Here is a 22,251-nt window from a genome sequence, read left to right as displayed (position 1 = left end):
AAATACTCATTTCTTTAATGTTTGTGAATCACTCAGATTCTAAGGAATGTAATACTTCTGTATTCAGAGCACGGTTTGAAAAGTGTGCAGGATATATGGCATGGAAGCACATACTGAACAATGAAGATAAAAAGAAATACTGCACAGCTGCCCATTCAGTGAGCACCACCCATCCTATGCACTGAATGAGGCTAGGGGTTCTGTTGAAAAAAATAGTATGTGATCATGTAATTAAAGACTGTGTCATGGCAAATGCACAAAGGGGCTGAATTAAGGATGCACAGACCACCATAAAAATCTGGCATTTTCTATCTTTCAAGTGTTTGATTTTGCAACCTTAATGTTTTTAAGATGGGCTTTTTAGTTGTTGTTTTATTTTTAATGTGATATATGTGTGTCTGCATGTGTATATAGATATAGTGGGTACACTCCCCCTCCCTCAGCTCAACGGCAGTCCAGATCCATTGATGCAATCACATTAGAGACTCCCCTCAGCAGCGGATGCCTTCACAACTCCCTTGGAAAAGATAACATGGTCCCAGTCTATATTAACTTCCATGGGAAATGTGTAGGGTTGGAGAGGAGATGTGGCCTCTGATGTTGCCTGGATTCTGCTCCCTTCTCCACATGGAACTCAGACCTGCAGCATGTGCTCTGCGGGTTCTAAAGAGACGGAATTTGCCATAACGGTCTTTTCTTACAACATGCAGTTGGAAGTGGAAAAGTCCAAGTCCTTCACAACAACTAGCTGCCCCAAGTGAATCCTCAACTGGTGTAAATCCTGAGAGATCCATTTTTTATAGCAGTTCAGGGTCTGGCCCCCTATCCCTATACTGTCTGGTGTCAGGCCCTGTAGATTTTTCTCTTGGGGCAAACTCTGCCCCTCACACATGACACTGAGATGAAATGGCAGTGAAGGGATATTTGTGGGGAGTTCCTTTTCCACAGCCCTCCCCATCTTACCCACCACCACCGTGGCTTTTGATTTTACCACAGAAGGGGATGATCTGACCTCTAATTTTGTTGGGTTGAGGAACGAAGAATTCACCCACTTACACCCAACCACAACCACCCTGTTCAAAAGGGGGAGGGAAATAAAAGATGCATCCCCTCCCTACTACCAAGACTCTCAACTGCCTCCTGTTCACCAGAAAACTAAACCAACTGCTATGCCTGCCCAGGTGCTCAGTCCCAACTGCCACAACCTCCAGTTTCTCCCTTCAACAACACTCACACAGATCTCCAAAGGACAGTTTTCAGAGTGGTGCTCATGCATCTAGTCACACAGCTCACAGTAACAGGGTCACGAAGGGACTGGAGCATATGTCCTCTTCACAACAGAATGTTTTCAGCAGGTGAAGCTGTGCAATTGTCTGAGCAGCATATACTTGACAGTCTTATTTCATTTTTCCTAATGACCAGCGTTAAACGACTGCAGGTTTTAACAGCGCTGGCAAATTATCAAGACCCTCTACATTACATGGTCAATGGTCCTTTTAATAGAAAAAGCAATAATATACAGTTATTTGTGCCAACTAAAACTCATTAGAAAGTATTAGTTTAAGGTAACAGTTCAGCAGAATTAACAAGCACAAATTTCTACAGTTATCGTTTGAGACACTGTGGTCCTACCATAGCTAGCCACAGACAGCCAGTCCATTCTTTCAGGTTTAGAAAATTTGAGGGGGTGGAAATACTTAACAAAAATATTGTTTTGCAGCAAGAGTCAAAGTTTTTCAATAATCACCATTTTTCACTAGCATAACATTAGAATTGACTTTTTGTCTTGCTGACATAGCAACTAAGAAAGTTGTGTTACATTGACCATATTGATTGTGAACAATGCAGCCATCATTGGGACTCTGCAACATATATTTTCAATATTGACCTCCCACTCCCTTTTTCCATGGCTCTGTGGGTCTGCTATTGAATTTGGACTGCAGTATAATAAACAGCTAAGGTTTAATTAATGGTAAATGAATACAAGACATAGGTTATGACTTTAACTAATTAGGGAATTGTTGAATTAAGTCTGCCTTGGAATGCAAGGCAGTACAATCAATATCCAATAAAAGGACTATGTATGTAATTTACCTGCAAATGTGTTTCCAATACCATCAAATTGAGTTTAAATAAGTAAGATATATGAAAGGCTACTGGAAAAGATTTCAAAAAGTTAACACTTTGTAGCTTTAAAAAAGGATTCTCTCTCTGTAGGAGGATGTCTCGAAATGGTGTGACACACAGACTGAAAAACAGGTGTAGATCTGCATAAAGGCATATTTATCAGGCCACAGAAATTCTTCTTAGGTAATGTGAAACTGCCAAACATCTCCCGCATCTCTACGTTCTAGAGCAGGGATTCTCAAACTTCATTGCATCGCGACCCAGTTCTGACAACAAAAATTACTACACAGCCCCAGGACAGGGGCCCAAAGCCAAAGCCCGAGCCCCGCCACACCAGGCTTGGGGAGGGAGGCATCAAAGCTGAAGCCCAAGGGATCCAGCCCCAGGTGGGGCGCCTGTAACTGAGCCCCTTCGCCTAGGGCTGAAGCTCTTGGGCTTCAGCCCCGGGCAGTGGGGCTCAGGCTATGGCTTCAGCCCCAGGCCCAACAAGTCTAACGCCAACCCTGGTGATCCCATTAAAATGGGACTGAAACCCACTTTGGGGTCCCGACCAGTGCTGTTCTGGAGCATGAACAAAACAAACCACTGTACAATAGTATTATCAATATAAGCTAATGACCAAGTTTAAAGGCAAGTTTCTTTTGTAGCTTCTTCCCCCATCTTCCAGCCTACCTCACCCATTATTCTCTAAGTGTTAACACATTCCCCTTTCCCTTCACTAGAAGCAACATTCCCTGCTGTGACAGGAGGTCACCACATAAGAGCTTCTTCTGATCAACCATCACCAATACCCACCACTGCTCCGTAACATACTCCAGTTCACACAGCCTGATTACTTATTCTGTAATCACTCTTCTGAAATAAAAGAAGAAACCTACCTACTCCCTTGTGGGCATCTAAGCTGGTAAACTCTATTGTCCCATTATGGCCCTTTCTAGGATTTTCCTTATACTGTTTGTGGTTCCCATTGGGACAATATCGGTAGGAAAGTCCATAATCTGCAAGATAAACCTGGAAGAGATGAACAGACAAATGAATAATGCTTTTGTCCTTTGAAAGTATAACCTTTATAATTAAGTCTTAAGAAACAGATAGGTTAAGGACAGTCTTAGATCTACATTTTATTAAACCAAATGGTGTCTCAGGATAAAATATGTACAACTGGGTGCTGTAACCGCCGCCCTCTCCATTTAAATCCTTCTTCTACCATGCGCTTATCTTATTTCAAAGTCGAGTAGGATTTCCGTCTTTTTATTTTGCTCTTAAGTTCTTTTCTCTCCAGTTCGGCATCTAAGCATCATAAACCACAATATGTCCTATCTGTCCTCATGCAGCTTAAGGGGACCCCTTCCTCTCCTTCCTAAAAACACACACACCAGATCAAATCTTTCAACAATTAAGATTTATTATACAAGTTCATAATGGCAAGGACTATAAAAGTGTAGAAAAAGAGTGAAAGTCACCTAGTTTCTCTAAAACACAAAATCCCAGTTTGCATATAGAATTTATCATGGTATTGCCAGCCATTAGACTGGTAGTAGCCACATCATCATCATCACCACCACCACCGCTGGTAACTCAGTACCAGAAACAGTTTTTTAAACAGAATGCAGAAATTTTAAGAAAAAGACAGAAAGCAATCAGAAAAAAAATGTTCCTCGGTTATGTTGAAATATTTACATTGAAAATTTTTAAGAAGTTTTACAAGCACAGAATCAAACTGTATTGGCAGACCCAATGGGGTTCAAAAGAGTTGCATCGGTTATAACAAAGAACAGATTTTGGCCTCCACTGTGAACTCCAGGAAGAGTTCATTTATTATGACATTTATCTTCAAATACAAGGCTAGCATATTCTTCAAGATTTGTGGCTATATGCACGCAAGTACCCAAAGAGAGTACATACCCGCAAGGGGCTGAATACTGTACGTGATATGTACTTTAAAAAAAAAAATTCTTAATGCTTATCCATGTGAGTGAATATTAATAATAGAGCAGACTGAAGATAGAACTACTGTAGCAAGCCTCACATTTTACAGCACTCTCTATTAAGCAGTATTGTTTAATGGTTAGACCAGCAGACAGTCAGGAGAACTGTGTTCTGTTCTCAACTCTGCTACAGTCAGTGTCACTTTCAGCAAGTAATTTGACTTCACTGTGCCTCAGTTTCCCCATCTGAGAAATGCAGGTAAGACTGCAGAAAACGTCTATTCTACCACTTATATACTTTAGACTAAGGTTGGTTTTGTGGTACATCATTTTCACACGCTTGCCTGACCTTTGCCCTTCACCTATTACTAGAACTGGTCAACCTAAATTACGTTGTGTAAATATTCATAGTGCTTCTTACCACGTAATATGCTGCACATTCACAGAAGACAGGTAGTACAGGCCAGATCCAAAACCCTTTGAAGTCAATGTACAGACTCTCTAAATAGGTAGTATAATGTAAGAATACAAGAAACTAGTTTTCTTAGTATAATCTTTAGTAACTTTTGTTTTCCATTTAGTTTTAATAGGAAAAAGTTTATCTGGTAACAAAAGAGCTCTCTGTGCTTTAAATTTAATTATATCGTTGTTGGTGGGTTTCACTCCTTCCTACATCCCTCCCCAGGAAAAAACCACGACCACTATTTTGTAATGCATGCTGTTAAATGACTGATTCCTGTTTGTGCTCCAGGCAGCTTCAGATTTTGGGTTGTTGGTGTCATGGTTTTACAGTTTCTGCTGTAGGATCTGTGCTTATTTGGAGCGTGTAAGCTGGGATAAAGCACTCTCTTCCTGCAGGGTGATGTGTTTAAGATTACTGAGTATGTTTTTCACCTGACGGACTGTACAAACTGTGATACAAGATTAAAGACTGTAGGCACCATTAGGAAATCTGGAACAAGGCACAAGCTTTGCTGGGTTGACCCAGTGATTTTCTCCCATGTTCTCCAGTGTATTCTAGATGCTCTGGTACCCACCCTAATTGAGCCTGAAGTCAATAATGCACTGAGTCAGTGTGGCAGGGCACTGATTTAAACTACCATATCATCAAGCTTAGTGATGTGGAGGGGAGCCTTCCCCATATGGTGTGGGCTGTGGTGGAAAGATGCTGTACGGTGTGTTCTTCCCTGGCTAAGTAGCAGCATTTGGATTTTGCTCGACTGTAGGGTCTTTGGCAGAGATAGCTGGGCAAGTATAGATAAAATGACACCAAACTGAACCAGACCCCTAAAAAGCATGGCCAAGTTTTATATTAAATTTAACAGGTTTTTAGCATGTTAGAGAAACAACAGAGCAGCATGAGTGAAGGACATCAAGGCATCTCCACACTTCCTGACCTGCTGGAACCACAGGATATGTCTACGTTGCACTTAAACACACGTTTGCCCTGTGTCATTTGACTCTGGCTTGCAGGACTCAGACTGCAGGGCTGTAAAACTGTAGTGCACAGAATCAGGCTTAGGCTGGAGCCAAAGCTCTGGGACCCCTACAGCCCAACCCCAAACATCTACACCACAATCTTACAGCCTGAGCCCCGCAAGCCCAAGTCAGCTGACACAGGCGGGCTGCACATGTGTAATTACAGTGTAGAGATACCCACAGAGAGCTGGTGAACTCACAAGTAAGCCTGTTTTCAAAAGACACCCAAATGTCATGAAAAGTATCTCAACTTTGGGATACTTAGTAAACCAAACATTTAAGTTCACTTATCATTAGTGTGGTTGCCCAGTCTAGTTCTAAATGACTCCAGGGAGGAGGCTTCCACCACCTTCCTTGGAGGACTCCTACAACTTTCACTATCAGCAGGTTTTTCCATGATCATGGGATTGATCCCATACCAGTGAAGTCAGTAGCAAAACTCCCTTTGATTGCAATGGAGATAGGATTTCACCCTGGAAGTTTTATCACCAACTTCAGTGAAAGCAGGAGCAGGCCCATGTAGTCTAAATGATCCTTTTCTTAATTTAATCTCATTAGTTGCAATTACACCCCTTTTCCCATGCTAAATAACTCCTCTTCCAATCCGGTTTTCAGCTTTTGATATTGCAGATCAGGGTATCCTTTGAACTCACTACATACATTGGTGGGGTTTTTAATTAAATGTTTTTCATTATAGGAAGGGGAGAAAAAGCCACTGACTGTAACAAAGAAAGAAAAATAAATACAAAAGTTAAGTACAACTTTTAGCCCATACTCACCATGCCATAAAATAACAATTAACATCTGTTCACTGCTTTACGTTGCAAGAACCAAAGAAAACAGGAACAAGCCATAGGAAATGAGAAAAAGAGAATATGTAGGACAGTATGTCAGACTGAAGAAATACCATGGAAAGCTAGGAAGCTGTTTCTAGACAGCCAATCTGTTTGTTTGGCAAGGGGTTGAACTTGGTTGGTTTTGTTTAGTTTTTGTTTTATTTTTCATGTAATTATGTACTGGACCCAGCAGTTCTTACTTAATTTCATGCATAAGTGTGCCTATCACACACACAAATACCAGATATGCATGCACAGATAAGGCCAGTTATGTGCCTAACAGACGTAGGTGCTCATTTGTATGCATGAAACCTGATCATAATGCTTATATTTAAATACTTCAAACAAATGTTAAACAACAAAATAAACAGGGAACTTATGCTACCCTAGACCAATTAGTTAGGATATTCCACGGCATTCTCTTTTAGACTTGTGATGGGGTATACGAACCCCACTCTGGGCCAGAATGGGTTAATAAGAGCCTATAGGCCTTGCCCTGCTACACCTACTAAAGGGGTCAAGCCTGGAGGGAAGAGTTAAAAGGGCTGGAGCTGACCAGGAAGGAGAGCAGCTCACTGGCTCTCACTCAATTCTGAACAGAGCTGGGGGAAAAGGAGTATAACAAGACAAGGGTAGAGATGTAGGTAGGGACAGAGCTGCAGAGAGGCTTGAAGGGTGGTGGTGGTGGGGAAGGATGAATATTAAGAAAGGAGAAACCATTAGAGAGAGATTGGAGAAGGGGACGGAGGGAAACAGTCAGAACAGAAGGTCAGGAAGGTAATCTTGGCAGCGAAGAGGTGTGAGGAAGGAGAGCTGGAAGAGATCAGAAAGGAAGAGGCTGAGAAGTGATAAGAGTACAGGGAAGTGTTGTGTTGAAGCATATAATTTTGAGGGGAGGGAAGATACAAGGTTTGCTAAACTGAATCTTGCTGAACTGTAGTGGGTAAAAGGAGACAAAAACATCATCTTGACTTGTATACGTTTTTATATAAACAGCCAAGTGCCAGCTGGACTGAGTTTCGTTAGAGTGTAATGACCCCCAAGTACTCATGAGGTCACTGGTGTACCTAACAATGAACCAGGAATATGCAGAAACAGAAAGAAATGGCTATATCTGGGCATCAGACACTGCTTTAGCTTGAACAAATGGATAAGGGCTGTGCTGGCTGACCATTCCTCTGGGCATTAAGAGAGGAGCACAGTAAAACCATTAGCATCTTCATGATCCCAGATGTTCTGGAAGTCCCTCCACTAATGACGACCTTGTCTCATCAAGGGGGAAATCTTTGATACATCCAGGACACAAGTAGACCAGTAAGAATGTCAAGCCATTGCTATAAGATCAGCTGAGTCTGAAGCAATTTTTGGGATATGAGGTTTAAATTCTCTGCTCCCCTTCCTTCTGTCACTTCATCCCCATTCTATTTCCTATCTCTTTCCTCTTGGCTTCTGTATAACCGATTCCAATGAACATTTGGAATTAACTGATTCTATAAAGCTATAATCAGCAAGACAGACCAAGACAGTGTACATAGCCTTGCCCCAATGTGCTGAGAAGACTGGTGGAAGGAATCATGCCAACCTCAGGTCACCCCAGATCAGGGAAGTAAGTGAAAGTTCAAAGGTTAAAGCTCAAATTTTTACAGCTAACCTGTCTGCGCACTGTATCTTGCCTGTAACACATGGGATGAAGGAAGCAACAGAGACAGATATTTCCTTTTTCTGTCATCTGTTGTTGTGTGAGTTTGTTGTGTTTGCTTAAAGAGCAGGAATAATCTTAACAACTGCCAACTCAAAATCCAGCAGTGGATTGATTTTTTTCCCCCTTCCTACAAAGACTGCACCATATCTTGCCAATACCAAAAATCAGCACTTATCTCTGAAGGATTTTATTCACTGTAAATGAAAGGAAAGAGAATTTTCCCAGACTCAATAACCACTTAACTTTGGAAATCCAAATATTTTAAATTTTCTATTATTAATTTTCTGTTATTAATTAATCAGCAGATGAGAAGATTTCTATACTTTGGATGCCAAGGGAAAGCAGGCTGTAACACAATCTACAGTTAACTTTTCAATATTGTAACAGTAACGTGAGGATTCTAGTAACACTTTTAAGCCACACACTCTATCATTACCAGAGTGGGGAAGTATTTTGGAGAAAAAATTGATTAGGGAGGGCTCCGAAGAGTATTGCCAACTCTAACCATAAGTCAGGAACCAGAAGTCATGAGATTGGCTTAAACATAATGAGATTTTAAAAAGCATGTTTGGGGTTCTTGTGTTAGAATATGTAAGGATCATGTTTGCAAGGTTTCTTCAGTTGCTACCTGGGCTAGAAACTTTTTTTAAATTAAATTTAAGATTCTCAAGTAAAAACCTCATTCCAGCAGATGGGGCTTTAAGAAAAAAAAAAAACAATATTGCGATACTTGCAATACAATCTTGAGAGTTGGCAAGGCTGCATATATGAAATGTATGGATGCCTGCCCCAGTAATCCATAAAAATGATAAAACTAACATGTTTTAAACAGACACCCTCCCAAGGCTTGTTTTACTTAAATCAATCTCTCTTTGATTTTAAAGTGTTTGTTTAATGGCAGTCAATCAGCTGTCCCTTTTAATAGCACCAGGATTTGAGGAGGTTAATTAATTCAGTTTTGTCATTTGGGGTCTATATTAATAATGCTCACTCTGCATTACCACCTGAAAAGCTATTGCCGTGAAGTGAATTGTCTTTAGACCCTGAACAATACTGAAATATTTCAGTGTAGCAGCCATGTTAGTCTGTATCCACAAAAAGAAAAGGAGTACTTGTGGCACCTTAGAGACTAACAAATTTATTTGAGCATAAGCTTTTGTAATCTACAGAAATGCAAGATCTTGTGTAATGACCCTTTTAAAATAAAAACAGGAAAGATTCCCACTAAAAGTACTATAATGCAGAACAGCAGAACTTTTCAAAATGGAATTTGGGGAACGAGAATGAATCAGACTAGGTTTTCTCAGTACAAAGTTATACATTTAAAAGGTTCTCATAATACTGTAATAAGCTAAAGAATAAATGTTTGGAACTGTGTATGCAGATATGCATGCCAAATATGCATCCATAAATCCTAATAATTGCATGTTCAATGACAAATGTAAATAATGGCTGTAAATGTACATGCACAGTTCTGAAAGTACAGACCTGTCTAGGTCTCTGAATGTAACATGGAATAAGAAAATAAACTTTTTAAAACTGATATCATGTCTCCTAACATCACTGTACTTACTGGCCTGCCTAATGTGATTTTTAAATAAATCTGTTTTACACATAAGTGACAATGCATCTTGACTAATATTGACAAAAATGGATTAATTTGGATTTTTAAAAAGACCTTAAATCTTAAAAGTGTGACACATTAACCCCCCTTCCATTACAAAAACAAATCCCACACAGTAATTATTCGGTAGCAAAGCCTCCCACGTGCTTCAAGCATGGAGCTAGAAGTCAGTCAATAAGAGTTCTATTCCTGATTGTGCCTATTTCTGACTTGCCATTAGCCTAGCACTTAACAACCCTGTGTTTCAGTTCTGTCAATTTAAAAGCAGGGATAACGTCACCTACCTTTTTTAAACACACTGCGAAGGTTGGATGAAATTCCATCCTCAGCATGAAAGAGCTAGAGTCAAATTTCATATGAATGGTGCCGGGAGATTCACGTAGGATTATCAAATTAAGAATAAAACAATACTACTAATTATGTTACAAAACACGTGACGCGGGGTGAAATATCACCGTCTTCCTTTTTGGTCAATGGAGCTGCCATATAAAATCTCATGATGTATTGCTTTGTTAGTTGGATAATAAATTTGGATCACCAGCATATTAGAAAGCTCACTTAATTAGGCCCAGAACTCAGTGATGCTATTGTTAGTGCAAAAAGCAATAAACTACTGTGTGAAACACAAAGCCTGATCCTGTATGGCCCCTGAGCAGTGAACTCTTACTGACATGAGTTCAAGTTGTGGAAGCAGACAGCTTTCAGGATCAGGCCGCTGGTGATGATTCCAGGTGAAGGATTATTCAGTTATGTGGTGTATGTACAGCTGCTCATTTGAAAAGGTTAGATATAATGCTGTCAAGATGTTACTCTCTGTTCTCACACACCGCAAATAGACTGTATAAATATTTTAAGATATACAGGAAACTAACTATGGAAGATTTCCTTTACATTCTAGTGAACAATAGTCCCATGGCTAGCACAGGTACATTTATCTTAAAATATGTTTATAACATCCAATCACTACACATGCACCCAGAGATTTTTGAGCTGTTGTGCATCAGACCCTTGGCTGGTGTAAATTATTACACCAAATTAGTACAGTAGTTCCACTGAAGTCCATGTACACCAGTTGAGGATCTGACACTGTGACTCAGAAATTTGATTCTTTTTGAGCTCCTTCTTTTATTACAAGCACTCGATGCCTCCTCATTTGCCTGGGAATTCACAAATAAAGTTCAATCCCTGTTCTACCCCTATCTAATACAGGCAAGTATTGTAAGTCCCTCCTCTCCTTCCCCTTTCTAACATGGAGGTTACATTTTAAGTTACTATAGAAAAATATCTGAGTGCTTCTACAGGAGAAAAAAAAAGTCATTCAATGCAACTAGATCTGTCAGCAATAAACATGCACATCGTGCACCCTGAGTTACATAGCCAAAATTATTTTTTATTGGTACAAACTAAATTAAACTTCCATTCAAACCTCTGTCCACTGACCCAGTCACCTTGTTTTCAATTTGAGTGATTTTAGTACTCGTTAAAGTGAAGGATTACTAATACTAAACAGCATGAGGCACGAATCACAAACCGGCTAATATATAAGTAACTAATCAAAGTCTATTAAGACTCAAAACTTTTTGCAATTACTAAACTGACTCAACAGCACAAAGTGATTGCAACATGAAAAATCACTGCATTTTAGCATTATCATAATAAAACATGGAAAGCTAAGATGGAAAACAATCTGTGTTGTGCTAATAAGCTTAGATAGCAATTAACTTGTTTCTCCAAAACTGTCTCCCAGATTCATTTGTCTGGTGAACACCATAAGCTGACAATGGACTATTACAGAAGTCTACAAGAAGTTGTTTCAAACCACCATGGTAACTTCTAAGACATATTTAAACATAAGACAGTTTAAAGAAAGCTGAAAAATTAATGTTAAACAGTCATATGAGCGTAATATTTCTGAATGCTGAAATACAGAAAGGGAACTGGGAAATAAAGTAAGCTTTTGGAGTGGTTTTTGGGTCGTTCAATGGTAAACACCTCCAAACAAAGTGAAATAACACTTTGGCAATACTTGTCTGTCACAGAGGCAGAGTCATAGAAGTTGGAAGAAAATCAAATTGTCCATTAGAGCTGGTTGACGTTTTTCAAGGGAAAAGTTCACATAAAAATGGCCCTCATTCAAAAATGAAATTTTTGTCAAGAACAGTCAAAAAATTTCCCCATGCTCTTTCGGTAAGTTTTTCAATTGTTACATAAGACATAACCAAAATGGTTTTTATTTAAAAATGAAAAGTGTAAAAAACAAAAATGGATCCATTTCAAACACTATGAAATGAAAACAACTTCAAAAATTTCAACATGTTTCTTGAAAATGGGTTTTCACTTTATAGCCACTCTACTCCCTTAGTAATAGCACTATCTTGATCTTTCATCAGCAGATCTCAAAGCACTTCACAATCTGCTGTATGCTAAAAGCATACAGTAGCCTTCATATTATTCACCTAATATACCTCTCTACAATGAACAGGACAGGAAAGTAAAAGCCACAGCGCTTATAACAATACCAGAAAGCCAGGAATATCTTGAGAAACTGAATACAATGGGCCAGATCCTTAACCCGTGTAAAGTCCCTTTGCACCAGTCCAGATGGCATAATATAGAAGAGCCATTAGGCTTCTCCAAGTTACTCTATGGGCCATTTTGACCCCTGGCAGCCACAGGATCAGGGGACCTGAAAGGTGGTTTAACAATGCCTTTCCTTGCTTCTCTCCTTAGCCGCACTGAACATAAGCTTAATAGAGCTGAGGATCTAGCCCAATGATTCACACTTGATAAGATGGTGTCCATACTATAAGTTCTCTAAGCCCTGGTCTACACTAGGAGTTGAGGTCGAATTTAGCAGCGTTAAATCGATTTAACCCTGTACCCATCCACAAAACGAATCCCTTTTTTTCAACTTAAAGGGCTCTTAAAATCAATTTCCTTACTCCACCCCCGACAAGGGGATTAGTGCTGAAATAGGCCTTGCCAGGTCAAATTTGGGGTACTGTGGATGCAATTAGATGGTATTGGCCTCCGAGAGCTATCCCAGAGTGCTCCGTTGTGACCGCTCTGGACAGCACTCTCAACTCAGATGCACTGGCCAGGTAAACAGGAAAAGGCCCGCAAACTTTTGAATTTCAATTTCCTGTTTGGCCAGTGTGGCAAGCTGCAGGTGAGTGTAGAGCTCATCAGCAGAGGTGACCATGATGGAGTCCCAGAATTGCAAAAGAGCTCCAGCATGGACCAAACGGGAGGTACGGGATCTGATCACTGTATGGGGAGAGGAATCCGTGCTATCAGAACTCCGTTCCAGTTTTCGAAATGCCAAAACATTTGTCAAAATCTCCGAGGGCATGAAGGACAGAGGCCATAACAGGGACCCAAAGCAGTGCCGAGTGAAACTTAAGGAGCTGAGGCAAGCCTATCAGAAAACCAGAGAGGCAAACGGCTGCTCCGGGTCAGAGCCCCAAACATGCCGCTTCTATGATGAGCTGCACGCCATTTTAGGGGGTTCAGCCACCACTACCCCAGCCGTGTTGTTTGACTCCTTCAATGGACATGGAGGCAACACAGAAGCAGGTTTTGGGGACGAGGAAGATGATGATGATGATGAAGTTGTAGATAGCTCACAGAAGGAAGCGGAGAAACCGGTTTTCCCGACAGCCAGGAACTGTTTCTCACCCTGGACCTGGAGCCAGTACCCCCCGAACCCACCCAAGGCTGCCTCCCAGACCCGCCAGGCGGAGAAGGGACCTCTGATGAGTGTACCTTTTAAAATAATATACATGGTTTAAAAGCAAGCATGTTTAATGATTAATTTGCCCTGGCATTTGCGGCTCTCCTGGATGTACTCCCAAAGCCTTTGCAAAAGGTTTCTGGGGAGGGCAGCCTTATTCCATCCACCATGGTAGGACACTTTACCACTCCAGGCCAGTAGCATGTACTCGGGAATCATTGCAGAACAAAGCATTGCAGTGTATGTTTGCTGGCATTCAAACAACATCCGTTCTTTCTCTCTCTCTGTTATCCTCAGGAGAGTGATATCATTCATGGTCACCTGGTTGAAAGAAGGTGCTTTTCTTAAGGGGACATTCAGGGGCACCCATTCCTGCTGGGCTGTTTGCCTGTGGCTGAACAGAAACGTTCCCCGCTGTTAGCCACGGGGAGGGGGGAGGAGCTAGCCACGTGGTGGGGGGAAGCAAAATGCGACCCTGGAAAGAAAGTACATGTGCTATGTATGTAATGTTAACAACAAGGTTTACCATGAAAGAGTGTACCCATTGTTCTATAAAATGTGTCTTTTTAAAATACCACTGTCCCTTTTTTGTTTCCTCCACCAGCTGCATGTGTTTCAAGGTTCACAGGATCTTCTCCTTCCCAGAGGCTAGTGAAGATTAGAAGGTGAAAAAAAACGCACTCGCAATGAAATGCTCTCTGAGCTCATGCTGTCCTCCCACACCGACAGAGCAGACAAATGCGTGAAGGCAGACAATGTCAGAGTGCAGGAAAGCACAAAATGACCGGGAGGAGAGGTGGCGGGCTGAGGAGAGTAAGTGGTGAGCTGAAGAGAGGGCTGAAACTGAACGGTGACGGCAGTGTGATGAGAGGAGGCAGGATTCAATGCTGAGGCTGTTGGAGGATCAAACTAATATGCTCCAGCATATGGTTGAGCTGCAGGAAAGGCAGTTGGAGCACAGACCGCCGCTATAGCCCCTGTGTAACCAACCGCCCTCCTCCCCACGTTCCATAGCCTCCTCACCCAGACGCCCAAGAACGCGGTGGGGGGGCCTCTGACCACCCAGCCACTCTAACCCAGAGGGTTGCCCAAGCAACAGAAGGCTGGCATTCAATAAGTTTTAAAGTTTTAAACTTTTAAAGTGCTGTGTGGCCTTGTCCTTCCCTCCTCCACCACCCCTCCCAGGCTACCTTGGCAGTTATCCCCCTATTTGTGTGATGAATGAATAAAGAATGCATGAATGTGAAGCAACAATGACTTTATTGCCTCTGCAAGCGGTGATCGAAGGGAGGAGGGGAGGGTGGTTAGCTTACAGGGAAGTAGAGTGAACCAAGGGGCGGGGTGGTTTCATTTGGTTTCAACAAACAGAACTTTCACACTGTAGCCTGGCCAGTCATGAAACTGGTTTTCAAAGCTTCTCTGATGCGCACCGTGCTCTCATGTGCTCTTCTAACCACCCTGGTGTCTGGCTGCGCGTAACCAGTGGCCAGGTGATTTGCCTTAACCTCCCACCCCACCATAAACGTCTCCCCCTTACTCTCACAGATATTGTGGAGCGCACAGCATGCAGTAATAACAGTGGGAATATTGGTTTAGCTGAGGTCTAACTGAGTCAGTAAACTGCGCCAGCGTGCTTTTAAAAGTCCAAAAGCACATTCTACCACCATTCTGCACTTGCTCAGCCTGTAGTTGAACAGCTCCTGACTACTGTCCAGGCTGCCTGTGTACGGCTTCATGAGCCATGGCATTAAGGGGTAGGCTGGGTCCCCAAGGATAACTATAGGCATTTCAACACCCCCAATGGTTATTTTCTGGTCTGGGAATAAAGTCCATTCCTGCAGCTTTTGAAACAGACCAGAGTTCCTGAAGATGCGAGCATCATGTACCTTTCCCGGCCATCCCACACTGATGTTGGTGAACCATCCCTTGTGATCCACCAGTGCTTGCAGCACTACTGAAAAGTACCCCTTGCGGTTTATGTACTCGCTGGCTTGGTGCTCTGGTGCCAAGGTAGGGATATGGGTTCCGTCTATGGCCCCACCGCAGTTAGGGAATCCCATTGCAGCAAAGCCATCCACTATGACCTGCATATTTCCCAGGGTCACTACCCTTGATATCAGCAGATCTTTGATTTCATTGGCTACTTGGATCACAGCAGCCCCCACAGTAGATTTGCCCACTCCAAATTGATTCCCGACTGACCAGTAGCTGTCTGGCATTGCAAGCTTCCATGGGGCTATTGCCACTCACTTTCCAACTGTGAGGGCTGCTCTCATCTTCGTATTCATGCACTTCAGGGCAGGGGAAAGCAAGTTATAAAGTTCCATGAAAGTGCCCTTACGCATGCGAAAGTTTCGCAGCCACTGGGAATCGTCCCAGACCTGCAACACTATGTGGTCCCACCAGTCTGTGCTTGTTTCCCGGGCCCAGAATTGGCGTTCCACCGCATGAACCTGCCCCATTAACACCATGATGTCCGCATTGCCAGGGCCCGTGCTTTGAGAGAAGTCTGTGTCCATGTCCTCATCACTCTCATCACCATGCTGACGTCGCCTACTTGGCCCGGTTTCGCTTTGGCAGCTTCTGGTGCTGCATATACCGCTGGATAATGCGCGTGGTGTTTAATGTGCTCCTAATTGCCAAAGTGATCTAAGCGGGCTCCATGCTTGCCGTGGTATGGCGTCTGCACAGAAAAAAGGCGCGGAACGATTGTCTGCCGTTGCTCTGAGGGAGGGGAGGGAGGGACGACTGACGACATGGCTTACAGGGAATTAAAATCAACAAAGGTGGTGGCTTTACATCAAGGAGAAACAAAAACAACGGTCACACAGAATGGCTCCCTCAAGGATTGAACTCAAAACTCTGGGTTTAGCAGGTCAATGCTTAAGCCACTAAGCTATCCCTCCCTCTGGTATTTCAGGCAGGACTGAATCTCCATTAAAGTTTTCAAGCTACCCCTGACAGACCTCACCAAAACGACTGTCAGCCATTGATTTCACGGGGGGGGGGGGAGGCAGCAAAAGAATACAAAACAAATCTGGTCTATTTCTTGTTTTGATCCACTCCATCTATCTTTTACATCTTTGGCTGGCAGCAGATGGTGCAGTAGGACTGCTAGCCATCCTCATCTCCTGCCTGCTCACCATAAGATGGTACAACAGGACTGCCTGCAGGACAAAAGAGAATGACCTGGTCGAGTCACTTCTAATTTAGTCGCTGCGCCCATATCTGCCCAGGCGCTCCTGACCGACCTTACCAAGGCGGCCAGGAGCACCTTGGACACAATGAGGATGGTTTTCAGGCCTATTGCACCATCTGCTGCCACAAGGCAATGGGTTGCTGCTGCTGTGTAGCAATGCAGTACCGCGTCTGCCAGCACCCAGGAGACATACAGTGACAGTGAGCTGAGCGGGCTCCATGCTTGCCATGGTCTGGCGTCTGCACAGGTAACTCAGGAAAAAAGGCGCGAAACGTTTGTCTGCCCTTGCTTTCACAGAGGGGGGGAGGGAAGAAGGGCCTGATGACATGTACCCAGAACCACCCAAGGCAATGTTTTTTGCCCCATCAGGTATTGGGATCTCAACCCAGAATTCCAATGGGCAGCGGAGACTGCGGGAACTGTGGGATAGCTACAAACAGTGCAACACTCCAGAAGTCGATGCTAGCCTCGGTACTGTGGAAGCACTCCGCCAAGTTAATGCACTTAATGCACTTAGAGCATTTTGTGTGGGGGGGGGGGACACACAATCGACTGTATAAAAACGATTTCTAAAAAACCAACTTCTATAAATCCAACCTAATTTCGTAGTGTAGACATACCCTTAAGTGGAAAGGAAGGAAAACTGCATAGGACAGAATGAACATCAACAGTGAAAGTGTTATGGCAACAGTATACAGTAATTGTAAAAGATACTGTGTTTACCTCATGTGGATTTGTGTAGCCCAGAAGTAGATTTGCTGCTTTAATGTCACCATGAACATACTCATTTTCATGCATATATTCCAAGGCATCCAACTAGGAAAAAAGTCCAAAAGGGAATGTTTATTTATTATTATTCTCATCATCACCTAAACATACTTCACTTATTCAATGAGCCTCAACTGCCACATTATAGGCTAGAATGTAAGGTAATGATCTGCCCTGCATTAGCAGCAGCCCTCCTGGTTCCCCTGGGACCAGGGATAGATTATATTGTTCTGGGTCTATGCCCATCCCAGTGTACGCTGCCAGATGCATAGGAAAGGAAAGCAAAGCCAAGACTCTGGCCATTTCCTGCCCCATTCTGTCCACTTCCTTCCACTGCTATAATGCAGGTAGCTGATGCTGGAATGTAAGGGCACATGCCAGCTGGGCCACATTTTATCCATATATATCTACCCTATAGATCTTTGAAATTTGTAAAATCTCTTTAAATGTGATTTTAAGGTCTTTTTTCTCATGTTCCATTAATGAAACTAATACTGGAAGGGCTGGGGGAATTCCTAACTCTCCAAAGGGATAACATATCTGGTCCTGATGGTTCACAAAATATTGGACCTTAAGACTGTTAATAGGTCTATGACTAATTATTGCTAACCCTGCACTTCAGATCAGGAGAGGTACTTTCATATTTGATGAGAAGAGAAACATGTTTACAGTGGACTGATTTACACAAAGAAAAAAAATGGCTGTTTGAGAGGCACCCAGTGTTGGAATGTTAAAACCACCGGTCCATCAGTGAAAAGAGATTAGTGACAGAATGCAGGGAAGATGGTAAAGGGGCAATATAAATGCATTTTATTGCATTTATTTGATGATACAGTAGACCCTTGCTATAATGCCCTTTGCAATAGCAAACCTTAAGCTATAGCAAACATGGTCCCTGGATCCTGCCTCCAGCTCCACCTGCTGTGGTGGGGGGATGAGAGCTCCTTTGGCCCCAAGACTGCAAGTTTGTGGGGGGGAGGAGGAGAGAAAGGGGGCAAAGTGCTCCTTTGGCCCTGGGGCCACCGGACAAGCATTCCCTTGCCATACCGCACACATGGCTTGGATCCCCAGGGGTTTGTTATAGCAAGGGGTACTGTGCCACTCTCTCACAAAACAAATGGCATTCCCAAACGACACAGCATATAATCACCCATCAATCTATGCTAGTTTAAAGGAATTTGAAAACAATGATGATACATGTACAATCCTACAGGCTTATTTTGGCCTGTACAATGAGGAAGATGTGAAATCAGATTAAATATCCTTCTGCATAACAAAGATGGTGGTGCTGAAAGCACTGTGGCCAAAATTGTCTAACCTGCCTGGCTAACATTAGGCACCTTCAAAATCTCTGAAAATAAGGCCACTTAGCTGGTGTGTCCAAATATGGGTGAGGCGCCTAACTTTAGGCATCCATATTTGAACATTTTGTCTCATCCTGTTACTGAGCCTGATCCAAAGCCCACTGAAGTCAATAGAAGTTTTTCTATTCACTTCGGCTCAGGCCCATAGAGATCTAGTGTAAAGAGGATCTAGTTTCCACTCCTAATCAATAACACTCAGTTTCATAAAAATGTAATTTGAAGAGGAAAATTAAGACCCTGATTCAGGATGATACTTAAGTATCTATGCAACTTCATGCTGACTTGGGACCGAAATAGATCTCAGCATTTCACAAAGAGCAGATGCATTAGGAGAGTTCAATACATTAAAAACAGAACCACTTCCTTCCCCTCTGCACTTACCATTCGGGCTCCAAGTTGAAGAACTGTTTCTTTTTTAAACCGGTGTCCATCATTGTCCAAGATTCTTTGCAGGTCTACACCTAATCTTTCCATGACCATGAATCTGTAACTATTAGAAAATACACAAGTGAGGAATCCTTGTAAGACACGGGGTACAGATAGCTTTATATCAACAAGCTCAAAACATACTTCATTTAATTGAAAATAAATCTTCGGGCAACTATGAGCCCAACAGCGTTGACTCCAATTCACCTTGTTATTACCTTTTTCCATTGTATTCAGCCAAGCCTGATCCCCAGAACACCGGAATTCCTAAAAATCCTATTTGTCTGAGCCTCATCCACTTTTTGACTGTCAAAATAATAATAGATAAGACAGAATTTAAGGTAGTTTGAGAATCTACAGTTTAACCTTAGTATTTAACTATCATTAGAATCTTTGTTGTTAAAATGAAAACACATACAGGTAACTATTTTAACCTAACAGCCCAATTAAAAAGTTCAGCAAGTAACTTTCTGCAAAAGTAAAGCTCTGTGTTCCTTTGATATATGCTTCTCTGAGTCATAACAACACAATAGGAATCCAGTCAGTAGCGGAGAAAAACTAATTCCTTTACAGACTTTACTGTTTGAATTTACCTTCTTGAATAAACAGTGGATCAGAGTATGCAATTAGGCCTCAATCGAGCAAAATACTTAAGTACATGTGCAATTTCTGCTCATCTGAAGTCATTGGGACTGCTACTATGAGTAAAGAGCTTGCAGGTTCAGTGCCTAAATTACTACTAAATCTTCCAAACACTTATGCATGTGAGTAACTTCATTCCTGGAACGGTTATTGGCAGTACTAGCCTTACTAAGTAGTCCTTGCAACAGCTCTGTCCATAGCCTAAAATATGGACTATGGAGAGAGGCTAGTTCTCCCTCAGATTTGTCACCCTACTAGTCCTGATTCTATTTTCACTTACACCAGTGAGAATAAAACTAATGTAAACCAGACCAGAATCAGTCCCAGTGTTTGAAGTATGCTTGATATAAAAGCTTCAAGATATCAATTGCTCTAATTGGAAAAATATACCTTTTAATTTTATTTTGTTTTGCTGATATTACTTACTGTGCTCTTGTTTTGCAGCTCTCTGGTAAAACTTCAATTCAGAAAACAAAGGCCCATTTTCAAGATATTCCTACAGAGGAACAAATAAATTTGGTGTGATAAAGTGAGTTGGGGAAGAAAAAAAAAAAAAAGGAGTTCCTAAATAATAATAGTTCCAAGTGGGTTAAAATCCATTTTTTTTAAAAAAAGATACACTATGACATTTGACAAAAGTTATTTTACATAAAATATAGCCAGTATATTGTTTTAAAAACCAATCACTTCTGTTGGCAAAACAAGCTGTTCACTGCAAATGCTCAAAGGAAAACATGTAATACAGACTAACACAAGTACTATTTAGGAAATTAAATTAATACATTTTAACTTCAGTCACTGTATATTCTTAAATATGCAGTCTGATTCCCCCCCTCCCCTCATTGTGATGTCCATGGTTAGTAATGGAAGCAAAGAAACAGCAAGCATTAAGGAATCACAAAACACTCCTCCAGCAGACAAATTATGCTGTGATGGAAGAATGGCACACACAAAAAACATGCAATGCAACTCAATGCTCCAAATAAGAATAAATAGAAAATACATGAGAAAATGCTAGTACTTTAAATAATTTAGAAGTGAGATATGAACATTACCACTTTAATTACATGCACAGCCTCATCTTCTACAGGAATATGAACATGAGAGGAAGCTGTAAAAATCAGAGAGATGGTGATGAAACTTCCCCCAACAGTCAATATAATTGCAACTAAACAGCAAAACATGTAGTTTTGGTCAAAACAAAAAAAAGAGGGTGGGAGGACATCTCAAAACTGTTAGAAATGTTTTCCTTTTGAAATTTTGTCCAAATTTCAAAATTAAAAAAACTTCAACCTATTTTGATAATACTTGTATGTATTAATCCTACAGAAGAAACTCAGAGTTACGATCACCAGAGTTACGAACTGACCTGTCAACCACACACCTCATTTGGAACAAGAAGTATACAATCAGGCAGCAGGAGAGACAAAAAAAGAGCAAATTTAGTATAGTACTGTGTTCAACGTACACTATTAAAAGAAAGGGAATGTTTAAATAAAAGATTTGACAAGGAAACTGTTTCTGTGCTTATTTCATTTAAATTAAGATGGTTAAAAGCAGCATTTTTCTTCGGCATAGTAAAGGTTCAAAGCTGTATTAAGTCAACGTTCAGTTGTATACTTTTGAAAGAACAACCATAAAGTTTTGTTCAGTTACAAACATTTCAGAGTGTCGAACAACCTCCATTCCTGAAGTGTTTGTAACTGAGGTTCTACTGTACTTTCAGTGGAATGTGTCAACCCAATCTTAACTACAGAGCCACGAGAGCACCTCTACTACATATTCACACCGAACTTTTGTGAAACTATGTTATATTAAAATAGACTAATCGGTTTTCTATTTCCTAAACCATTCAGTCAGTTGGGTCTCTATGTATGCTTCCAGTCAATCTGTTGTCATGATAAAGAGACTCTACTAGAGTTATGCCCTATGCCATGCTGCCAGATGGGGTTGTCTGCTTTCCCTATTTCAATTTAATCTGGCCCTTGAGCCTTGATTGCCACTCTGGAATTATTTGTTTAGTCACTGATCTGAGTTGTGGAGAGTGCAGATACAACCCATCCAAAGAGGAGACCAGTGATTGTGCCTCTTAGTGCAAAAAAATTCAAAACACTAACTGAACATATTTGACAATTACAGGCTACAAAACAGAATCCCTTTGCACAATAGGCATCTATTTTTTTCTGACCCTGAGAGAACTCTGTTCCCTTGGATGTCACTGAAGCATACGGGGCCACATCAGGAAGAGAGGATAAAAAACCTAATTTGTTTTAAGATTGATCTTAATAAATTTATGGAAGGGACAGTGTGTTGAGATTGCCTAAAATGGCATATGGCCTATCCGGAACTGCTATTAGCAGATATCTCCAATGGCGAAAGATGGTAAACCAAAGGGGGAGGACTCTTGAGTTACTGAAGAGAAT

General features: G+C 41.6%; 1 protein-coding gene across 2 annotated transcripts in view; it reads right to left on the bottom strand.

Annotated features, from left to right (window-relative positions):
* VRK2 (VRK serine/threonine kinase 2) overlaps positions 1-22,251 on the bottom strand; it is a 67,615-nt gene that overhangs the window by 32,829 nt on the left and 12,535 nt on the right. For both annotated transcript variants that reach the window (XM_073339348.1, XM_073339349.1), the window contains exons 3-8: positions 20,884-20,939; positions 20,255-20,324; positions 19,405-19,492; positions 19,142-19,250; positions 17,352-17,444; positions 3,006-3,138 (exon numbers count right to left, since the gene is read on the bottom strand). In XM_073339348.1, coding sequence (XP_073195449.1) covers positions 3,006-3,138; positions 17,352-17,444; positions 19,142-19,250; positions 19,405-19,492; positions 20,255-20,324; positions 20,884-20,939 — 549 coding nt within the window. The remainder of the gene's footprint in view (positions 1-3,005; positions 3,139-17,351; positions 17,445-19,141; positions 19,251-19,404; positions 19,493-20,254; positions 20,325-20,883; positions 20,940-22,251) is intronic.

This window comes from Lepidochelys kempii, chromosome 3 (assembly GCF_965140265.1).
Source record: "Lepidochelys kempii isolate rLepKem1 chromosome 3, rLepKem1.hap2, whole genome shotgun sequence".
Classification (NCBI taxonomy): domain Eukaryota; kingdom Metazoa; phylum Chordata; order Testudines; family Cheloniidae; genus Lepidochelys; species Lepidochelys kempii.
This window is presented reverse-complemented; position numbering and strand designations above follow the sequence as displayed.